The following is a 21,622-nucleotide window of genomic DNA, read 5'->3' on the forward strand; positions in this document are numbered from 1 at the left end:
AACTAGAACTAGAACGGCGTCCCTCCTTCCTTCGCGACCACTACGAGGTAACCGAGCAACCGGCATAGCAACGGACGCGTCGGTTCATTACGTAATCCGGTCAGAATGTTGCAAATTCTAGCAACAGAAATGAGCTACTCATAGAATCCCATTGTGACGTAGCGCGGGACGTTATTTGTTCACGACAGGCAGCCTACTGTAGGTAGTCTACTTTACTAGTTATAGGTGGTCTCTATGGAAACGAGCCTACCTTACTACACTGAACAACAATATAAATACGATATGTGTTGGTCCCATCACATTACAGAGTATTTTGTATAAATATATATATATTTTTTTTTTTAAATAAATGATCTACACAAGTATTTTGTATAGATCATAGACAAAATATATATTTTAATCCACTTTGTAACAACAACAAAATGTTTAACAAGTCAAGGGTTGTGAAGTAAAACAGTGATTGGTTCATTCAAGCCCCGCCCACAAACCTCAAATATCATCTGCCATTAGTCTGAGCCAACAGATGCCAATAAATGTTCCATGAGCTGGAATAAGGTCCTGTAAATGTTCCATGAGCTGGAATAAGGTCCTGTAAATGTTCCATGAGCTGGAATAAGGTCCTGTAAATGTTCCATACAAACAAAAAGATGATTTCTCTCAAATGTTGTGGGCACATTATTTTACATCCCTGTTAGGGAGCATTTCTCCTTTGCCAAGATAAGACAATGACTTCAACATGTCTGTCTGTCTGTCTGTCTGTCTGTCTGTCTGTCTGTCTGTCTGTCTGTCTGTCTGTCTGTCTATCTGAATGAGCTGAGTCTCTTTATCAGACCCATAGTCTGTCTGTCTGCCTGCCTGTCTGTCTGAATGAGCTGTCTCTTTATCAGACCCATAGTATGTCTGTCTGTCTGTCTGTCTGTCTGTCTGTCTGTCTGTCTGTCTGTCTGTCTGAGCTGAGTCTGTTTATCAATCTTCATAACATATTTTATCAACACACACACACACACACACACACACACACACACACACACACACACACACACACACACACACACACACAGTGCTGAAAAATCACATGATTTCAGAGAAAGGAGAGCCAAAGCGAAAGTGAAAGTGTGTTCTGACCAGCTGGCAGGAAGCCAAGGCCCTCTGGGGAACAGACATGGCATGTATACACACACACACACACACGGGCACATGTACGCACACACACACACACGGGCACATGTACACACACACGGGAACACACACACACACACGGGAACACACACACACACACGGGCACACACACACACACACACACGGGAACACACACACACGGGCACACACACACACGGGCACACACACACACACACACACGGGCACACATACACACGGGAACACACACACACACACGGGAACACACACACACGGGCACACACACACACACGGGAACACACACACACGGGCACACACACACACGGGAACACACACACACACACGGGCACACACACACACACACACGGGAACACACACACACACGGGAACACACACACACACACGGGAACACACACACACGGGCACACACACACACGGGAACACCCACAGTCTCAAGTTTTGAGGGAGCGTGCAATTGGCATGCTGACTGCAGGAACGTCAACCAGAGCTGTTGCCAGAGAATTTAATGTTAATTTCTCTACCATAAGCCCCTTCCAATGTCATTTTTAGAGAATTTGTCATTACATCCAACCTGCCCAGCTTCTTCACCTGCGTGTTCATCAGAGTGTGTGGGGAGGGGGGGGGGGGGGGGGGGGTCTGCTGAGGAGTAACTCTGTCTGTAATAAAGCCCCTTTGTGGGGAAAAACTACTTCTGATTAGCTGGATCTGGCTCCCTAGTGGGTGGGCCTGGTTCCCTAGTGGCTGGGCCTGGTTCCCTAGTGGCTGGGCCTGGCTCCATAGTGGGTCGGCCTGGCTCCATAGTGGGTCGGCCTGGCTCCCTAGTGGGTGGGCCTGGCTCCCTAGTGGGTGGGCCTGGCTCCCTAGTGGGTCGGCCTGGCTCCCTAGTGGCTGTGCCTGGCTCCCTAGTGGGTCGGCCTGGCTCCCTAGTGGGTCGGCCTGGCTCCCTAGTGGGTGGGCCTGGCTCCCTACTGGGTCTGCCTGGCTCCCTAGTGGCTGGGCCTGGCTCCATAGTGGGTCGGCCTGGCTCCATAGTGGTTCGGCCTGGCTCCCTAGTGGCTGGGCCTGGCTCCCTAGTGGCTGGGCCTGGCTCCCCAGTGGCTGGGTCTGTCTCCCTAGTGGGTCGACCTGGCTCCCTAGTGGGTCGGCCTGGCTCCCTAGTGGCTGGGCCTGGCTCCCTAGTGGCTGGGCCTGGCTCCCTAGTGGGTCGGCCTGGCTCCCTAGTGGCTGGGCCTGGCTCCCTAGTGGCTGGGCCTGGCTCAGTAAACGGGTACAGTAGGTAGGTACAGTAAACAGGTACAGTAGGTAGGTACAGTAAACAGGTACAGTAAACAGGTACAGTAGGTAGGTACAGTAAACAGGTACAGTAAACGGGTACAGTAGGTAGGTACAGTAAACAGGTACAGTAAACAGGTACAGTAGGTAGGTACAGTAGGTAGGTACAGTAAACAGGTACAGGAAACAGGTTCAGTAAACAGGTTCAGTAAACAAGTACAGTAGGTACAGTTAACAGGTACAGTAAACCGATACAGTAGGTATGGAAGCCAAAAAACACTTAGTCACACCGTGTCACAGTCACACCCCTGCTGCCAGAGACTCAAAGTCATTGCAGGTTCCGCCCTCCCATCTCAGCACAAAGCAGCTCTCTATTCCTCCTTACAGGATTCTCGTCCTCCCCTTTTCACCATGGGGAGTGTACATATTGTAACATACCTACTATATACTGTCGAACAATGGACCGTTTTAATGATGTATAACGAAAGATAACATTTGGATGGTTCTTTGAAAACGCACGCGGTCACAGGACTCGGGACACTTTGACGCGGGGAGGAGTTACGGTGGTGTGTTCGTTTTGAACTTTTTTTAGTGTTGTTTCGTTCAACTCGAGATACCGTTTCAGGCAAGACGACAGTATAGGAAACATGGTAGACTGGCAGGCTACTACTACATCCAAGATCTGTGAAACTTAAGTAGCGCCTATGGTTGGTTACACGTGTCTGAGAACGGGAACATGAAGACCTTTGACGGTGACAGTAATGTAATGGTGTGATTTATAGCCGACGCATTGCACGCGGAGTATCTACATTCTTAGTGCGAAGTCTCCCACCACGGATTCATTTGGTTAACGTCTCATTCCTCTCCAGAAAACGGTAAGCACCCGACGCTCCCCAACTTGCTCCATTTGAAACAAGACTACGGTCATATTTTTGTTGCATTTATCGGGAATACATTAATCTATTTTTTTTTTAAACTTTTGAATGAAGTTGGAGCGGTGCTGTATTTATTCATGTATAAAGAATATAAAGAGCGTTTGAATGGTAACTGGTGAGCTGTAGCTGGAAGTTCGAGACAAGTTTGCACAATGAGCTGGTTTGCATGTCCAGGCGTTATAGTTGAACCCACCGTAGAGCTGTCGTCCAGGCGTTATAGTTGAACCCACCGTAGAGCTGTCGTCCAGGCGTTATAGTTGAACCCACCGTAGAGCTGTTGTCCAGGCGTTATAGTTGAACCCACCGTAGAGCTGTCGTCCAGGCGTTATAGTTGAACCCACCGTAGAGCTGTTGTCCAGGCGTTTATAGTTGAACCCGCCGTAGAGCTGTTGTCCAGGCGTTATAGTTGAACCCACCGTAGAGCTGTTGTCCAGGCGTTATAGTTGAACCCGCCGTAGAGCTGTTGTCCAGGCGTTATAGTTGAACCCACCATGGAGCTGTCGTCCAGGCGTTATAGTTGAACCCACCGTAGAGCTGTCGTCCAGGCGTTATAGTTGAACCCCCCGTAGAGCTGTTGTCCAGGCGTTATAGTTGAACCCGCCGTAGAGCTGTTGTCCAGGCGTTATAGTTGAACCCACCGTAGAGCTGTTGTGACAGTCAGACTGAAAGTGAAACCGTTTCCTTTTACAACCCGTCTCCCGGCTGCTGCCAGAATCTTCCAAACAGACACAGTTCTGTTAACAGTTAACAGCTATAACTAGGAAGATAAGACACTGTCCTGTTAACAGCTATAACTAGGAAGATAAGACACTGTCCTGTTAACAGTTAACAGCTATAACTAGGAAGATAAAGACACTGTCCTGTTAACAGCTATAACTAGGAAGATAAAGACACTGTCCTGTTAACAGTTAACAGCTATAACTAGGAAGATAAGACACTGTCCTGTTAACAGTTAACAGCTATAACTAGGAAGATAAGACACTGCCCTGTTAACAGCTATAACTAGGAAGATAAGACACTGTCCTGTTAACAGTTAACAGCTATAACTAGGAAGATAAGACACTGTCCTGTTAACAGTTAACAGCTATAACTAGGAAGATAAAGACACTGTCCTGTTAACAGTTAACAGCTATAACTAGGAAGATAAGACACTGTCCTGTTAACAGTTAACAGCTATAACTAGGAAGATAAGACACTGTCCTGTTAACAGCTATAACTAGGAAGATAAGACACTGTCCTGTTAACAGTTAACAGCTATAACTAGGAAGATAAGACACTGTCCTGTTAACAGTTAACAGCTATAACTAGGAAGATACAGACACTGTCCTGTTAACAGCTATAACTAGGAAGATAAGACACTGTCCTGTTAACAGTTAACAGCTATAACTAGGAAGATAAAGACACTGTCCTGTTAACAGTTAACAGCTATAACTAGGAAGATAAGACACTGTCCTGTTAACAGTTAACAGCTATAACTAGGAAGATAAAGACACTGTCCTGTTAACAGCTATAACTAGGAAGATAAGACACTGTCCTGTTAACAGCTATAACTAGGAAGATAAAGACACTGTCCTGTTAACAGCTATAACTAGGAAGATAAGACACTGTCCTGTTAACAGTTAACAGCTATAACTAGGAAGATAAGACACTGTCCTGTTAACAGCTATAACTAGGAAGATAAAGACACTGTCCTGTTAACAGCTATAACTAGGAAGATAAGACACTGTCCTGTTAACAGTTAACAGCTATAACTAGGAAGATAAGACACTGTCCTGTTAACAGCTATAACTAGGAAGATAAAGACACTGTCCTGTTAACAGTTAACAGCTATAACTAGGAAGATAAGACACTGTCCTGTTAACAGTTAACAGCTATAACTAGGAAGATAAAGACACTGTCCTGTTAACAGTTAACAGCTATAACTAGGAAGATAAGACACTGTCCTGTTAACAGTTAACAGCTATAACTAGGAAGATAAAGACACTGTCCTGTTAACAGTTAACAGCTATAACTAGGAAGATAAAGACACTGTCCTGTTAACAGTTAACAGCTATAACTAGGAAGATAAGACACTGTCCTGTTAACAGTTAACAGCTATAACTAGGAAGATAAGACACTGTCCTGTTAACAGTTAACAGCTATAACTAGGAAGATAAAGACACTGTCCTGTTAACAGTTAACAGCTAGAACTAGGAAGATAAAGACACTGTCCTGTTAACAGTTAACAGCTATAACTAGGAAGATAAAGACACTGTCCTGTTAACAGTTAACAGCTATAACTAGGAATCTAAAGACACTGTCCTGTTAACAGTTAACAGCTATAACTAGGAAGATAAGACACTGTCCTGTTAACAGTTAACAGCTATAACTAGGAAGATAAGACACTGTCCTGTTAACAGTTAACAGCTATAACTAGGAAGATAAGACACTGTCCTGTTAACAGCTATAACTAGGAAGATAAAGACACTGTCCTGTTAACAGCTATAACTAGGAAGATAAGACACTGTCCTGTTAACAGTTAACAGCTATAACTAGGAAGATAAAGACACTGTCCTGTTAACAGTTAACAGCTATAACTAGGAAGATAAAGACACTGTCCTGTTAACAGTTAACAGCTATAACTAGGAAGATAAAGACACTGTCCTGTTAACAGTTAACAGCTATAACTAGGAAGATAAGACACTGTCCTGTTAACAGTTAACAGCTATAACTAGGAAGATAAGACACTGTCCTGTTAACAGCTATAACTAGGAAGATAAGACACTGTCCTGTTAACAGTTAACAGCTATAACTAGGAAGATAAGACACTGTCCTGTTAACAGCTATAACTAGGAAGATAAGACACTGTCCTGTTAACAGTTAACAGCTATAACTAGGAAGATAAGACACTGTCCTGTTAACAGCTATAACTAGGAAGATAAAGACACTGTCCTGTTAACAGCTATAACTAGGAAGATAAGACACTGTCCTGTTAACAGTTAACAGCTATAACTAGGAAGATAAGACACTGTCCTGTTAACAGCTATAACTAGGAAGATAAAGACACTGTCCTGTTAACAGTTAACAGCTATAACTAGGAAGATAAGACACTGTCCTGTTAACAGTTAACAGCTATAACTAGGAAGATAAAGACACTGTCCTGTTAACAGTTAACAGCTATAACTAGGAAGATAAGACACTGTCCTGTTAACAGTTAACAGCTATAACTAGGAAGATAAAGACACTGTCCTGTTAACAGTTAACAGCTAGAACTAGGAAGATAAAGACACTGTCCTGTTAACAGTTAACAGCTATAACTAGGAAGATAAAGACACTGTCCTGTTAACAGTTAACAGCTATAACTAGGAATCTAAAGACACTGTCCTGTTAACAGTTAACAGCTATAACTAGGAAGATAAGACACTGTCCTGTTAACAGTTAACAGCTATAACTAGGAAGATAAGACACTGTCCTGTTAACAGTTAACAGCTATAACTAGGAAGATAAGACACTGTCCTGTTAACAGCTATAACTAGGAAGATAAAGACACTGTCCTGTTAACAGCTATAACTAGGAAGATAAGACACTGTCCTGTTAACAGTTAACAGCTATAACTAGGAAGATAAAGACACTGTCCTGTTAACAGTTAACAGCTATAACTAGGAAGATAAAGACACTGTCCTGTTAACAGTTAACAGCTATAACTAGGAAGATAAAGACACTGTCCTGTTAACAGTTAACAGCTATAACTAGGAAGATAAGACACTGTCCTGTTAACAGTTAACAGCTATAACTAGGAAGATAAAGACACTGTCCTGTTAACAGTTAACAGCTATAACTAGGAAAATAAAGACACTGTCCTGTTAACAGTTAACAGCTATAACTAGGAAGATAAGACACTGTCCTGTTAACAGTTAACAGCTATAACTAGGAAGATAAGACACTGTCCTGTTAACAGTTAACAGCTATAACTAGGAAGATAAGACACTGTCCTGTTAACAGTTAACAGCTATAACTAGGAAGATAAGACACTGTCCTGTTAACAGCTATAACTAGGAAGATAAGACACTGTCCTGTTAACAGTTAACAGCTATAACTAGGAAGATACAGACACTGTCCTGTTAACAGTTAACAGCTATAACTAGGAAGATAAGACACTGTCCTGTTAACAGTTAACAGCTATAACTAGGAAGATAAAGACACTGTCCTGTTAACAGTTAACAGCTATAACTAGGAAGATAAGACACTGTCCTGTTAACAGCTATAACTAGGAAAATAAGACACTGTCCTGTTAACAGTTAACAGCTATAACTAGGAAGATAAAGACACTGTCCTGTTAACAGTTAACAGCTATAACTAGGAAGATAAAGACACTGTCCTGTTAACAGTTAACAGCTATAACTAGGAATCTAAAGACACTGTCCTGTTAACAGTTAACAGCTATAACTAGGAAGATAAGACACTGTCCTGTTAACAGTTAACAGCTATAACTAGGAAGATAAGACACTGTCCTGTTAACAGTTAACAGCTATAACTAGGAAGATAAGACACTGTCCTGTTAACAGCTATAACTAGGAAGATAAAGACACTGTCCTGTTAACAGCTATAACTAGGAAGATAAGACACTGTCCTGTTAACAGTTAACAGCTATAACTAGGAAGATAAGACACTGTCCTGTTAACAGTTAACAGCTATAACTAGGAAGATAAGACACTGTCCTGTTAACAGCTATAACTAGGAAGATAAAGACACTGTCCTGTTAACAGCTATAACTAGGAAGATAAGACACTGTCCTGTTAACAGTTAACAGCTATAACTAGGAAGATAAAGACACTGTCCTGTTAACAGTTAACAGCTATTACTAGGAAGATAAAGACACTGTCCTGTTAACAGTTAACAGCTATAACTAGGAAGATAAAGACACTGTCCTGTTAACAGTTAACAGCTATAACTAGGAAGATAAGACACTGTCCTGTTAACAGTTAACAGCTATAACTAGGAAGATAAAGACACTGTCCTGTTAACAGTTAACAGCTATAACTAGGAAGATAAAGACACTGTCCTGTTAACAGTTAACAGCTATAACTAGGAAGATAAGACACTGTCCTGTTAACAGTTAACAGCTATAACTAGGAAGATAAGACACTGTCCTGTTAACAGTTAACAGCTATAACTAGGAAGATAAGACACTGTCCTGTTAACAGTTAACAGCTATAACTAGGAAGATAAGACACTGTCCTGTTAACAGCTATAACTAGGAAGATAAAGACACTGTCCTGTTAACAGTTAACAGCTATAACTAGGAAGATAAGACACTGTCCTGTTAACAGTTAACAGCTATAACTAGGAAGATAAGACACTGTCCTGTTAACAGTTAACAGCTATAACTAGGAAGATAAGACACTGTCCTGTTAACAGTTAACAGCTATAACTAGGAAGATAAAGACACTGTCCTGTTAACAGTTAACAGCTATAACTAGGAAGATAAAGACACTGTCCTGTTAACAGTTAACAGCTATAACTAGGAAGATAAGACACTGTCCTGTTAACAGTTAACAGCTATAACTAGGAAGATAAGACACTGTCCTGTTAACAGTTAACAGCTATAACTAGGAAGATAAGACACTGTCCTGTTAACAGTTAACAGCTATAACTAGGAAGATAAGACACTGTCCTGTTAACAGTTAACAGCTATAACTAGGAAGATAAGACACTGTCCTGTTAACAGCTATAACTAGGAAGATAAAGACACTGTCCTGTTAACAGCTATAACTAGGAAGATAAGACACTGTCCTGTTAACAGTTAACAGCTATAACTAGGAAGATAAGACACTGTCCTGTTAACAGTTAACAGCTATAACTAGGAAGATAAGACACTGTCCTGTTAACAGCTATAACTAGGAAGATAAAGACACTGTCCTGTTAACAGCTATAACTAGGAAGATAAGACACTGTCCTGTTAACAGTTAACAGCTATAACTAGGAAGATAAAGACACTGTCCTGTTAACAGTTAACAGCTATTACTAGGAAGATAAAGACACTGTCCTGTTAACAGTTAACAGCTATAACTAGGAAGATAAAGACACTGTCCTGTTAACAGTTAACAGCTATAACTAGGAAGATAAGACACTGTCCTGTTAACAGTTAACAGCTATAACTAGGAAGATAAAGACACTGTCCTGTTAACAGTTAACAGCTATAACTAGGAAGATAAAGACACTGTCCTGTTAACAGTTAACAGCTATAACTAGGAAGATAAGACACTGTCCTGTTAACAGTTAACAGCTATAACTAGGAAGATAAGACACTGTCCTGTTAACAGTTAACAGCTATAACTAGGAAGATAAGACACTGTCCTGTTAACAGTTAACAGCTATAACTAGGAAGATAAGACACTGTCCTGTTAACAGCTATAACTAGGAAGATAAGACACTGTCCTGTTAACAGTTAACAGCTATAACTAGGAAGATAAGACACTGTCCTGTTAACAGTTAACAGCTATAACTAGGAAGATAAAGACACTGTCCTGTTAACAGTTAACAGCTATAACTAGGAAGATAAGACACTGTCCTGTTAACAGCTATAACTAGGAAGATAAGACACTGTCCTGTTAACAGTTAACAGCTATAACTAGGAAGATAAAGACACTGTCCTGTTAACAGCTATAACTAGGAAGATAAGACACTGTCCTGTTAACAGCTATAACTAGGAAGATAAGACACTGTCCTGTTAACAGCTATAACTAGGAAGATAAGACACTGTCCTGTTAACAGCTATAACTAGGAAGATAAGACACTGTCCTGTTAACAGTTAACAGCTATAACTAGGAAGATAAAGACACTGTCCTGTTAACAGTTAACAGCTATAACTAGGAAGATAAGACACTGTCCTGTTAACAGCTATAACTAGGAAGATAAGACACTGTCCTGTTAACAGTTAACAGCTATAACTAGGAAGATAAAGACACTGTCCTGTTAACAGTTAACAGCTATAACTAGGAAGATAAAGACACTGTCCTGTTAACAGTTAACAGCTATAACTAGGAAGATAAAGACACTGTCCTGTTAACAGTTAACAGCTATAACTAGGAAGATAAAGACACTGTCCTGTTAACAGTTAACAGCTATAACTAGGAAAATAAAGACACTGTCCTGTTAACAGTTAACAGCTATAACTAGGAAGATAAGACACTGTCCTGTTAACAGTTAACAGCTATAACTAGGAAGATAAGACACTGTCCTGTTAACAGTTAACAGCTATAACTAGGAAGATAAGACACTGTCCTGTTAACAGTTAACAGCTATAACTAGGAAGATAAGACACTGTCCTGTTAACAGCTATAACTAGGAAGATAAGACACTGTCCTGTTAACAGTTAACAGCTATAACTAGGAAGATACAGACACTGTCCTGTTAACAGTTAACAGCTATAACTAGGAAGATAAGACACTGTCCTGTTAACAGTTAACAGCTATAACTAGGAAGATAAAGACACTGTCCTGTTAACAGTTAACAGCTATAACTAGGAAGATAAGACACTGTCCTGTTAACAGCTATAACTAGGAAAATAAGACACTGTCCTGTTAACAGTTAACAGCTATAACTAGGAAGATAAAGACACTGTCCTGTTAACAGTTAACAGCTATAACTAGGAAGATAAAGACACTGTCCTGTTAACAGTTAACAGCTATAACTAGGAATCTAAAGACACTGTCCTGTTAACAGTTAACAGCTATAACTAGGAAGATAAGACACTGTCCTGTTAACAGTTAACAGCTATAACTAGGAAGATAAGACACTGTCCTGTTAACAGTTAACAGCTATAACTAGGACGATAAGACACTGTCCTGTTAACAGCTATAACTAGGAAGATAAAGACACTGTCCTGTTAACAGCTATAACTAGGAAGATAAGACACTGTCCTGTTAACAGTTAACAGCTATAACTAGGAAGATAAGACACTGTCCTGTTAACAGTTAACAGCTATAACTAGGAAGATAAGACACTGTCCTGTTAACAGCTATAACTAGGAAGATAAAGACACTGTCCTGTTAACAGCTATAACTAGGAAGATAAGACACTGTCCTGTTAACAGTTAACAGCTATAACTAGGAAGATAAAGACACTGTCCTGTTAACAGTTAACAGCTATTACTAGGAAGATAAAGACACTGTCCTGTTAACAGTTAACAGCTATAACTAGGAAGATAAAGACACTGTCCTGTTAACAGTTAACAGCTATAACTAGGAAGATAAAGACACTGTCCTGTTAACAGTTAACAGCTATAACTAGGAAGATAAAGACACTGTCCTGTTAACAGTTAACAGCTATAACTAGGAAGATAAGACACTGTCCTGTTAACAGTTAACAGCTATAACTAGGAAGATAAGACACTGTCCTGTTAACAGTTAACAGCTATAACTAGGAAGATAAGACACTGTCCTGTTAACAGTTAACAGCTATAACTAGGAAGATAAGACACTGTCCTGTTAACAGCTATAACTAGGAAGATAAAGACACTGTCCTGTTAACAGTTAACAGCTATAACTAGGAAGATAAGACACTGTCCTGTTAACAGTTAACAGCTATAACTAGGAAGATAAGACACTGTCCTGTTAACAGTTAACAGCTATAACTAGGAAGATAAGACACTGTCCTGTTAACAGTTAACAGCTATAACTAGGAAGATAAAGACACTGTCCTGTTAACAGTTAACAGCTATAACTAGGAAGATAAAGACACTGTCCTGTTAACAGTTAACAGCTATAACTAGGAAGATAAGACACTGTCCTGTTAACAGTTAACAGCTATAACTAGGAAGATAAGACACTGTCCTGTTAACAGTTAACAGCTATAACTAGGAAGATAAGACACTGTCCTGTTAACAGTTAACAGCTATAACTAGGAAGATAAGACACTGTCCTGTTAACAGTTAACAGCTATAACTAGGAAGATAAGACACTGTCCTGTTAACAGCTATAACTAGGAAGATAAAGACACTGTCCTGTTAACAGCTATAACTAGGAAGATAAGACACTGTCCTGTTAACAGTTAACAGCTATAACTAGGAAGATAAGACACTGTCCTGTTAACAGTTAACAGCTATAACTAGGAAGATAAGACACTGTCCTGTTAACAGCTATAACTAGGAAGATAAAGACACTGTCCTGTTAACAGCTATAACTAGGAAGATAAGACACTGTCCTGTTAACAGTTAACAGCTATAACTAGGAAGATAAAGACACTGTCCTGTTAACAGTTAACAGCTATTACTAGGAAGATAAAGACACTGTCCTGTTAACAGTTAACAGCTATAACTAGGAAGATAAAGACACTGTCCTGTTAACAGTTAACAGCTATAACTAGGAAGATAAGACACTGTCCTGTTAACAGTTAACAGCTATAACTAGGAAGATAAAGACACTGTCCTGTTAACAGTTAACAGCTATAACTAGGAAGATAAAGACACTGTCCTGTTAACAGTTAACAGCTATAACTAGGAAGATAAGACACTGTCCTGTTAACAGTTAACAGCTATAACTAGGAAGATAAGACACTGTCCTGTTAACAGTTAACAGCTATAACTAGGAAGATAAGACACTGTCCTGTTAACAGTTAACAGCTATAACTAGGAAGATAAGACACTGTCCTGTTAACAGCTATAACTAGGAAGATAAGACACTGTCCTGTTAACAGTTAACAGCTATAACTAGGAAGATAAGACACTGTCCTGTTAACAGTTAACAGCTATAACTAGGAAGATAAAGACACTGTCCTGTTAACAGTTAACAGCTATAACTAGGAAGATAAGACACTGTCCTGTTAACAGCTATAACTAGGAAGATAAGACACTGTCCTGTTAACAGTTAACAGCTATAACTAGGAAGATAAAGACACTGTCCTGTTAACAGCTATAACTAGGAAGATAAGACACTGTCCTGTTAACAGCTATAACTAGGAAGATAAGACACTGTCCTGTTAACAGCTATAACTAGGAAGATAAGACACTGTCCTGTTAACAGCTATAACTAGGAAGATAAGACACTGTCCTGTTAACAGTTAACAGCTATAACTAGGAAGATAAAGACACTGTCCTGTTAACAGTTAACAGCTATAACTAGGAAGATAAGACACTGTCCTGTTAACAGTTAACAGCTATAACTAGGAAGATAAAGACACTGTCCTGTTAACAGTTAACAGCTATAACTAGGAAGATAAAGACACTGTCCTGTTAACAGTTAACAGCTATAACTAGGAAGATAAAGACACTGTCCTGTTAACAGTTAACAGCTATAACTAGGAAGATAAAGACACTGTCCTGTTAACAGTTAACAGCTATAACTAGGAAGATAAAGACACTGTCCTGTTAACAGTTAACAGCTATAACTAGGAAGATAAAGACACTGTCCTGTTAACAGTTAACAGCTATAACTAGGAAGATAAAGACAATGTCCTGTTAACAGTTAACAGCTATAACTAGGAAGATAAGACACTGTCCTGTTAACAGTTAACAGCTATAACTAGGAAGATAAGACACTGTCCTGTTAACAGTTAACAGCTATAACTAGGAAGATAAGACACTGTCCTGTTAACAGTTAACAGCTATAACTAGGAAGATAAAGACACTGTCCTGTTAACAGTTAACAGCTATAACTAGGACGATAAAGACACGCTTCTAACGTCACATTTTATTGGTCACATACATATTTAGTAAATGTTAACGCGGGTGTAGCGATGTGCTTGGCAGGTCAATGAAGAACACATTGTTATTTAGAATGATCGCCTGGCAAGAAGCAAAACGCCTCCCTGTTGGGCAGAGGATTAACAGAAAGGGTGCTCCCGAGTGAGGCGTCACTACAGACCCTGGTTCCGTTCCAGGCTGTATCACAGAGGGCGGCAGGGTTGCCTAGTGGTTAGAGTGAGGCGTCACTACAGACCCTGGTTCCGTTCCAGGCTGTATCACAGAGGTCGGCAGGGTAGCCTAGTGGTTAGAGTGAGGCGTCACTACAGACCCTGGTTCCGTTCCAGGCTGTATCACAGAGGTCGGCAGGGTAGCCTAGTGGTTAGAGTGAGGCGTCACTACAGACCCTGGTTCCGTTCCAGGCTGTATCACAGAGGTCGGCAGGGTAGCCTAGTGGTTAGAGTGAGGCGTCACTACAGACCCTGGTTCCGTTCCAGGCTGTATCACAGAGGTCGGCAGGGTAGCCTAGTGGTTAGAGTGAGGCGTCACTACAGACCCTGGTTCCGTTCCAGGCTGTATCACAGAGGTCGGCAGGGTAGCCTAGTGGTTAGAGTGAGGCGTCACTACAGACCCTGGTTCCGTTCCAGGCTGTATCACAGAGGTCGGCAGGGTAGCCTAGTGGTTAGAGAGTTGGACTAGTAACCGAAAAGTTGCAAGTTCGAATCCCAGAACTGACAATTGGCCCAGCTTCGTCCAGGGTTTGGCCCGTCATTGTAAATAATGTTTTTTTCTTAACTGACTTGCCTAGTTAAATACACATAAAAAAAACATGGAGAACATGGACAGAACACTCTTGGCAACAGCACAGATACACTACATGACCAACAGCATGTGGACACCGGCTCCTCGAACATCTCATTCCAAAATCATGGGCGTTGGTCTGATATAACAGCCTCCAGTCTTCTGGGAAGGATTTCCACTAGATGTTGGAACATGGCACAGCATTAACGAGGACAGATAACACCTCTACACTACAAGAAGGGAGACCACAAGGTTACATGAAGGGAGATCCACAGCAACAACATGACAGACCATAATACAAGCAGTACGAAGAGACAGACCGAAACATGCAGCACAATCAGCATCCTACGTTACTGGGTTCCCATAACAACCACAGCTGTCCATGACGGAGTCCTTGAAACCTGAGACGGAGACTAAACTTTCCAGTGTTAGTGGTGTGTCTGTGTGTGTGTGTGTGTGTGTGTGTGTGTGTGTGTGTGTGTGTGTGTGTGTGTGTCTCCGGCCTTTGTTTTTATACAGCACCTCAATAACACTGTCGCCTGTCTGTCTGTCTCTTCACCCAGGATCTCTCCAGATCATTCTGGATCTCTCTCTCCTCGCCCCTATAGTGGATTTGGATATGGGATAGTGATCCAGACTCCTGGACCACGCAGGAGTATCTTCTAGTGCGACACACACACACCGTCAGCTGGTTCACAGTGGCTACTACTGGGGATGGGGGATCCAGTGGAGGGCTCTCTTCTGTATGATGGTCAGAGACACTCTGGCAGGAACCACAGTGGAACCATCGCAGAACCACACGACACCCACGCAGAACCAGGACGGAACCCAGCAGCTTCCAGGTGAAACCCTAGAACACGTAGAACAACAGAACCGCGTTCAAGAACAACAGAACCAACTCGATAACTTCGAACTCTTAGGTCAAGAGAATGAACTCTTAGAACATCAGAACCTAGAACATCAGATCCAACTCTTAGAACTAGAGAATACGGTCCAGACCAGCACAGACAACCGGACCACACCTCCAGACAAGACCAGTTCTGGCGGTGCCCTCCATCCCTGGTGGCCTCAACAGAGCAGCTTTAGAGCGACTAGACCCAGTGTCCCTCTCCCCTGGCCTAGACCCAGTGTCCCTCTCCCCTGGCCAAGCTCCAGTGTCCCTCTCCCCTGGCCAAGCCCCAGTGTCCCTCTCCCCTGGCCAAGCCCCAGTGTCCCTCTCCCCTGGCTCGGACCTCTTCTCCACTTGCCCGATCCGATCCCAGACTCCTTGACCACACACCTCCGGCCCTTCTTCAGCCAGCAGGAGTATCTTCTAGTGCGACGCACACACCGTCAGCTGGTTCACAGTGGCTACTACTGGGGCCCTATGGAGATGGAGGAGGCCCACCGCACACTGCTACTCACACCGCCTGGGAGCTTCCTCATCAGGTATACACCACACCCTGCTACTCACACCGCCTGGGAGCTTCCTCATCAGGTATACACCACACCCTGCTACACACACACCGCCTGGGAGCTTCCTCATCAGGTATACACCGCACCCTGCTACACACACCGCCTGGGAGCTTCCTCATCAGGTATACACCGCACCCTGCTACACACACCGCCTGGGAGCTTCCTCATCAGGTATACACCGCACCCTGCTACACACACCGCCTGGGTTCCTCATCAGGTATACACCACACCCTGCTACACACACTGCCTGGGAGCTTCCTCATCAGGTATACACCACACCCTGCTACACACACACTGCCTGGGAGCTTCCTCATCAGGTATACACCACACCCTGCTACACACACCGCCTGGGAGCTTCCTCATCAGGTATACACCGCACCCTGCTACACACACACTGCCTGGGAGCTTCCTCATCAGGTATACACCGCACCCTGCTACACACACCGCCTGGGAGCTTCCTCATCAGGTATACACCGCACCCTGCTACACACACACTGCCTGGGAGCTTCCTCATCAGGTATACACCGCACCCTGCTACACACACCGCCTGGGAGCTTCCTCATCAGGTATACACCGCACCCTGCTACACACACACCGCCTGGGAGCTTCCTCATCAGGTATACACCACACCCTGCTACACACACACGGCTGTTCCTCATCAGGAAACAAACAAGCACAGCCCCCCCTTGCTGTTCCGTCCCGTGTAACGTTGTGCTGTCGTGTGGTTGTGTGGTTGCCAGGGACAGCAGTCAGACGAACGTCTTCTTCACCCTCAGTTACCACGGCGACCGGGGGCCCGTCAGTGTCCGCGTCCTCCTGACCAGTCAGAGTTTCCGCCTCAACGGCAGTAACAGGGCCTTTGACTCATTGTTCGCCTTGCTGCGGTTCTACGTGGAGTCATCCCATAGGCGGCTGCGGAGGGCGTGGCGCCGGGAGCGACCCATGACCTTACAGCAGCTGTGTAGGGGACGAATCGTGGAGCTGTACGGCGCGGAGGGGATAGATTCACTACCTGGGCTCAACCAGGTGGTCAGACAGTATCTACAGGACTATCCTTATAGTATATAGACACACCCTCCTACCGGAGAGTTTGGGGCACCACTTCCGTTTCAACAGACTGAAACTTTCTGAACGGTACTGACCGAAACTACAATGGAGTGGAGCCCCAGAAAACGGAATTGGAATGTGCTGTTTCTTACACTCTCTGTCTCTGGTCTGGTTCTGTAGTTCTGTCTCTGGTCTGGTTCTGCGGTTCTGTCTCTGGTCTGTGGTTCTTATCTGTGTGGTTCTGTCTCTGGTCTGTGGTTCTTATCTGTGTAGTTCTGTCTCTGGTCTGGTTCTGTGGTTCTGTCTCTGGTCTGTGGTTCTTATCTGTGTGGTTCTGTCTCTGGTCTGTGGTTCTTATCTGTGGGGTTCTGTCTCTGGTCTCTGGTTCTTATCTGTGTAGTTCTGTCTCTGGTCTGGTTCTGTGGTTCTGTCTCTGGTCTGTTGTTCTTATCTGTGGGGTTCTGTCTCTGGTCTGTGGTTCTTATCTGTGTGGTTCTGTCTCTGGTCTGTGGTTCTTATCTGTGTAGTTCTGTCTCTGGTCTGGTTCTGTGGTTCTGTCTCTGGTCTGTGGTTCTGGTCTCTCTGTGATTCTGTCTCTTGGGCCAGTTCTAGGCTGGTCATGTCATGTACTGTAGTTCTGGTCTGTGGTTCTGAAGGTATAGTGGGTTGTTTTCCCAAATCTTATTCTAAAATGGATTAAAAAAAAAGGTTTCCCTCATCAATCTACACACACAATACCCCATAATGACATCACAATACCCCCATAATGACATCACAATACCCCATAATGACATCACAATACCCCATAATGACATCACAATACCCCCATAATGACATCACAATACCCCCATAATGACATCACAATACCCCATAATGACATCACAATACCCCATAATGACATCACAATACCACATAATGACATCACAATACCCCCATAATGACATCACAAACATGCTACATGCTATTGAGTAAAGCCAGAGTGTCTATATATGTGGCCTTGGTCAGTCTTTACTAACGACATGCTACATGCTTTTGAGTCTTTACTAGCGACATGCTACATGCTATTGAGTCTTTACTAACGACATGCTACATGCTATTGAGTCTTTACTAGCGACATGCTACATGCATTTGAGTCTTTACTAGCGACATGCTAAATGCTATTGAGTAAAGCCAGTGAGTCTATGTATGCGGATGACTCAACACCGTACACGTCAGCTACTACAGCGACTGAAATGACTGCAACATTTAACATAGAGCTGCAGTTAGTTTCAGAATGGGTGGCAAGGAATAAGTTAGTCCTAAATATTTCTGAAACTAAATTCATTTTATTTTGGACAAATCATTCACTAAACCCTTAAACCTCAACTACCTCTCGTAATGAGTAATGTGGAAATTGAGCAAGTTGAGGTGACTAAACTGCTTGTAGCGTGAAACTGAAACAATAATTCAGGCCAGGAATTTGACTCCATCCCAGGTTTACGCAAACCACCAGAACGCTAAATTTGTGGGCTAAGCCTATCTGTTGATGTAATGGGTACCAAACTAGTTATACATTTGGCCACTATGTTCATCTGGGGAAAAAAGTTATCCACATTAAAAAATACAAACATTTGGGACTAACCAATAAGTAGCCTATCTGAACACTTGAGTTTTGTCTGGGCGGGCGGCTCTCTCTCTTTCTCTCTCTCTGTCCTCTCTCTCTCTCTCTCTGTCCTCTCTCTCTCTCTCTCTCTGTCCTCTCTCTCTCTCTCTCTGTCCTCTCTCTCTCTCTCTCTCTCTGTCCTCTCTCTCTCTCTCTGTCCTCTCTCTCTCTCTCTCTCTCTCTCTCTCTGTCCTCTCTCTCTCTCTCTCTGTCTCTCTCTCTCTCTCTCTGTCTCTCTCTCTCTCTCTCTCTCTCTCTCTCTCTCTCTCTCTCTCTCTCTCTCTCTCTCTCTCTAATGATATTAACATTGTAAATAACTTGAACTTGTATTATTTGTGCAAGTCATCGATTGTATGCCTCCCCCCCCCAGATAACAGGCCACCAGGCCACCATTACCCTACTAATAATCCTACTGATAATCTCATAAATAAAGCACCAATGCATCTAAAATCACAGCGTACAGGTCTGTTAATTTGGAGTGGCCTCTTCATTTTTTAACCCAGAGCTTTATGTTATTACTGTAACGTGTAATGCTGGTACTAATGGTGCTGATGTCATTTCCTGTGCTGATGTCATTTCCTGTGCCGTGTCACACTGTGTTCATGGATTATCATACTATCATGTATCAGTAGGCTACATTAATACAGCTCTCTATATTATTGTAACTTGTAATGCTGGTACTAATGGTGTTCATGATCTTTGTCATTTCCTGTGCTGTGTCACACTGTGTTCATGATCTTTGTCATTTCCTGTGCCGTGTCACACTGTGTTCATGATCTTTGTCATTTCCTGGCTGTGTTACGTTAATGAACGTGTCATGGTTACTGTTAGTTGTTTCGCTGTACAGTGTATGAGTCATGACCGAATGCCAGCAAGTCTATAGTCCAGGTTTACTGTTAGTTGTTTCACTGTACAGTGTATGAGTCATGACCGAATGCCAGCAAGTCTATAGTCTAGGTTCACTGTTAGTTGTTTCACTGTACAGTGTATGAGTCATGACCGAATGCCAGCAAGTCTATAGTCTAGGTTCACTGTTAGTTGTTTCACTGTACAGTGTATGAGTCATGACCGAATGCCAGCAAGTCTATAGTCTAGGTTTACTGTTAGTTGTTTCGCTGTACAGTGTATGAGTCATGACCGAATGCCAGCAAGTCTATAGTCTAGGTTCACTGTTAGTTGTTTCACTGTACAGTGTATGAGTCATGACCGAATGCCAGCAAGTCCATAGTCTAGGTTTACTGTTAGTTGTTTCACTGTACAGTGTATGAGTCATGACCGAATGCCAGCAAGTCCATAGTCTAGGTTTACTGTTAGTTGTTTCACTGTACAGTGTATGAGTCATGACCGAATGCCAGCAAGTCCATAGTCTAGGTTTACTGTTAGTTGTTTCACTGTACAGTGTATGAGTCATGACCGAATGCCAGCAAGTCTATAGTCTAGGTTCACTGTTAGTTGTTTCACTGTACAGTGTATGAGTCATGACCGAATGCCAGCAAGTCCATAGTCTAGGTTTACTGTTACTGTTTCGCTGTACAGTGTATGAGTCATGACCGAATGCTGGCAAGTCCATTGTCTAGGTTTACTATTAGTTGAAACATATTGCCTTCGATGTCATATTATGATCGCTATGTTGCACTCGTATGATCGTTATGTATGTATATATGTACTCATTACTATGTTGCACTCGTTGCTCTGATATAATTCCTCCACGAAAGACGTAAGACGTGCAAACTGTTTAGCCTCCCGGCCGTTCTGCCACTGTTATTAGCTACTTAGCTAGCCATGCTGGGTGTCGTTCTGTCACTATTATTAGCTAGGCTACTTAGCTAGCCATGCTGGGTGTCGTTCTGTCACTATTATTAGCTAGGCTACTTAGCTAGCCATGCTGGGTGTCGTTCTGTCACTATTATTAGCTAGGCTACTTAGCTAGCCATGCTGGGTGTCGTTCTGTCACTATTATTAGCTAGGCTACTTAGCTAGCCATGCTGGGTGCCAGCATGTGTGTGTGTGTGTGTGTGTGTGTATCAGTGTGTGTGTTTTTGACTGACCTGGTCCCTTACTGGCAAACAAGTCACTTATTTTGTAGCATTTAGTCAAAAGGCAAAGGCTTTTCTCTTTTTTTATTCTCAATTCAAGGGCTTTATTGGCTTTATTGGCATGGGAAACATGTTAACATTGATCTGTATTGGCATGGGAAACATGTTAACATTGATCTGTATTGGCATGGGGAAACATGTTAACATTGATCTGTATTGGCATGGGGAAACATGTTAACATTGATCTGTATTGGCATGGGAAACATGTTAACATTGATCTGTATTGGCATGGGAAACGTGTTAACATTGCCAAAGCAAGTGAGGTTGATAATATACAAAAGTGAAATAAACAATAAAATGAACAGTAAACATTACACATACAGAAGTTTCAAAACAATAAAGACAATCCAAATGTCATATTATATATATACAGTGTTTTAACAATGTACAAATGGTTAAAGTACACAAGATAAAATAAATAAGCATAAATATGGGTTGTATTTACAATGGTGTGTGTTCTTCACTGGTTGCCCTTTTCTCGTGGCAACAGGTCACATCTTGCTGCTGTGATGGAACACTGTGGTATTTCACCCAGTAGATATGGGAGTTTATCAAA

The 21,622-nt window shown here is 42.6% G+C and overlaps 1 protein-coding gene across 7 annotated transcripts; it reads left to right on the forward strand.

The window, feature by feature from the left end:
• Positions 1 to 1,816: 1,816 nt before the first annotated feature.
• LOC110495003 (uncharacterized) lies at positions 1,817 to 21,510 on the forward strand. Of its 7 annotated transcripts, none has more exons than XR_016485553.1 (4): positions 1,817 to 3,305; positions 15,390 to 16,898; positions 17,022 to 20,479; positions 20,548 to 21,510. XR_016485553.1 is itself a non-coding variant. In XM_090194716.1 (4 exons), exons 2-4 carry the CDS (start codon positions 15,572 to 15,574, stop codon positions 17,130 to 17,132), a joined length of 1,392 nt encoding a protein of 463 aa, XP_090050842.1. In that variant the 5' UTR covers positions 1,817 to 3,305; positions 15,390 to 15,571; the 3' UTR covers positions 17,133 to 21,510. The 7 variants fall into 7 exon arrangements, 5 of the variants coding, with proteins under 5 accessions (XP_090050842.1, XP_036830489.2, XP_090050844.1 ...); XR_016485554.1 differs by having other exon boundaries at positions 17,022 to 20,341; XM_090194716.1 differs by having other exon boundaries at positions 15,390 to 16,452; positions 16,499 to 16,898; positions 17,022 to 21,510.
• Positions 21,511 to 21,622: the final 112 nt, after the last annotated feature.

This window comes from Oncorhynchus mykiss, chromosome 13 (assembly GCF_057628025.1).
Source record: "Oncorhynchus mykiss isolate SJ-2025 chromosome 13, ASM5762802v1, whole genome shotgun sequence".
NCBI lineage: Eukaryota > Metazoa > Chordata > Actinopteri > Salmoniformes > Salmonidae > Oncorhynchus > Oncorhynchus mykiss.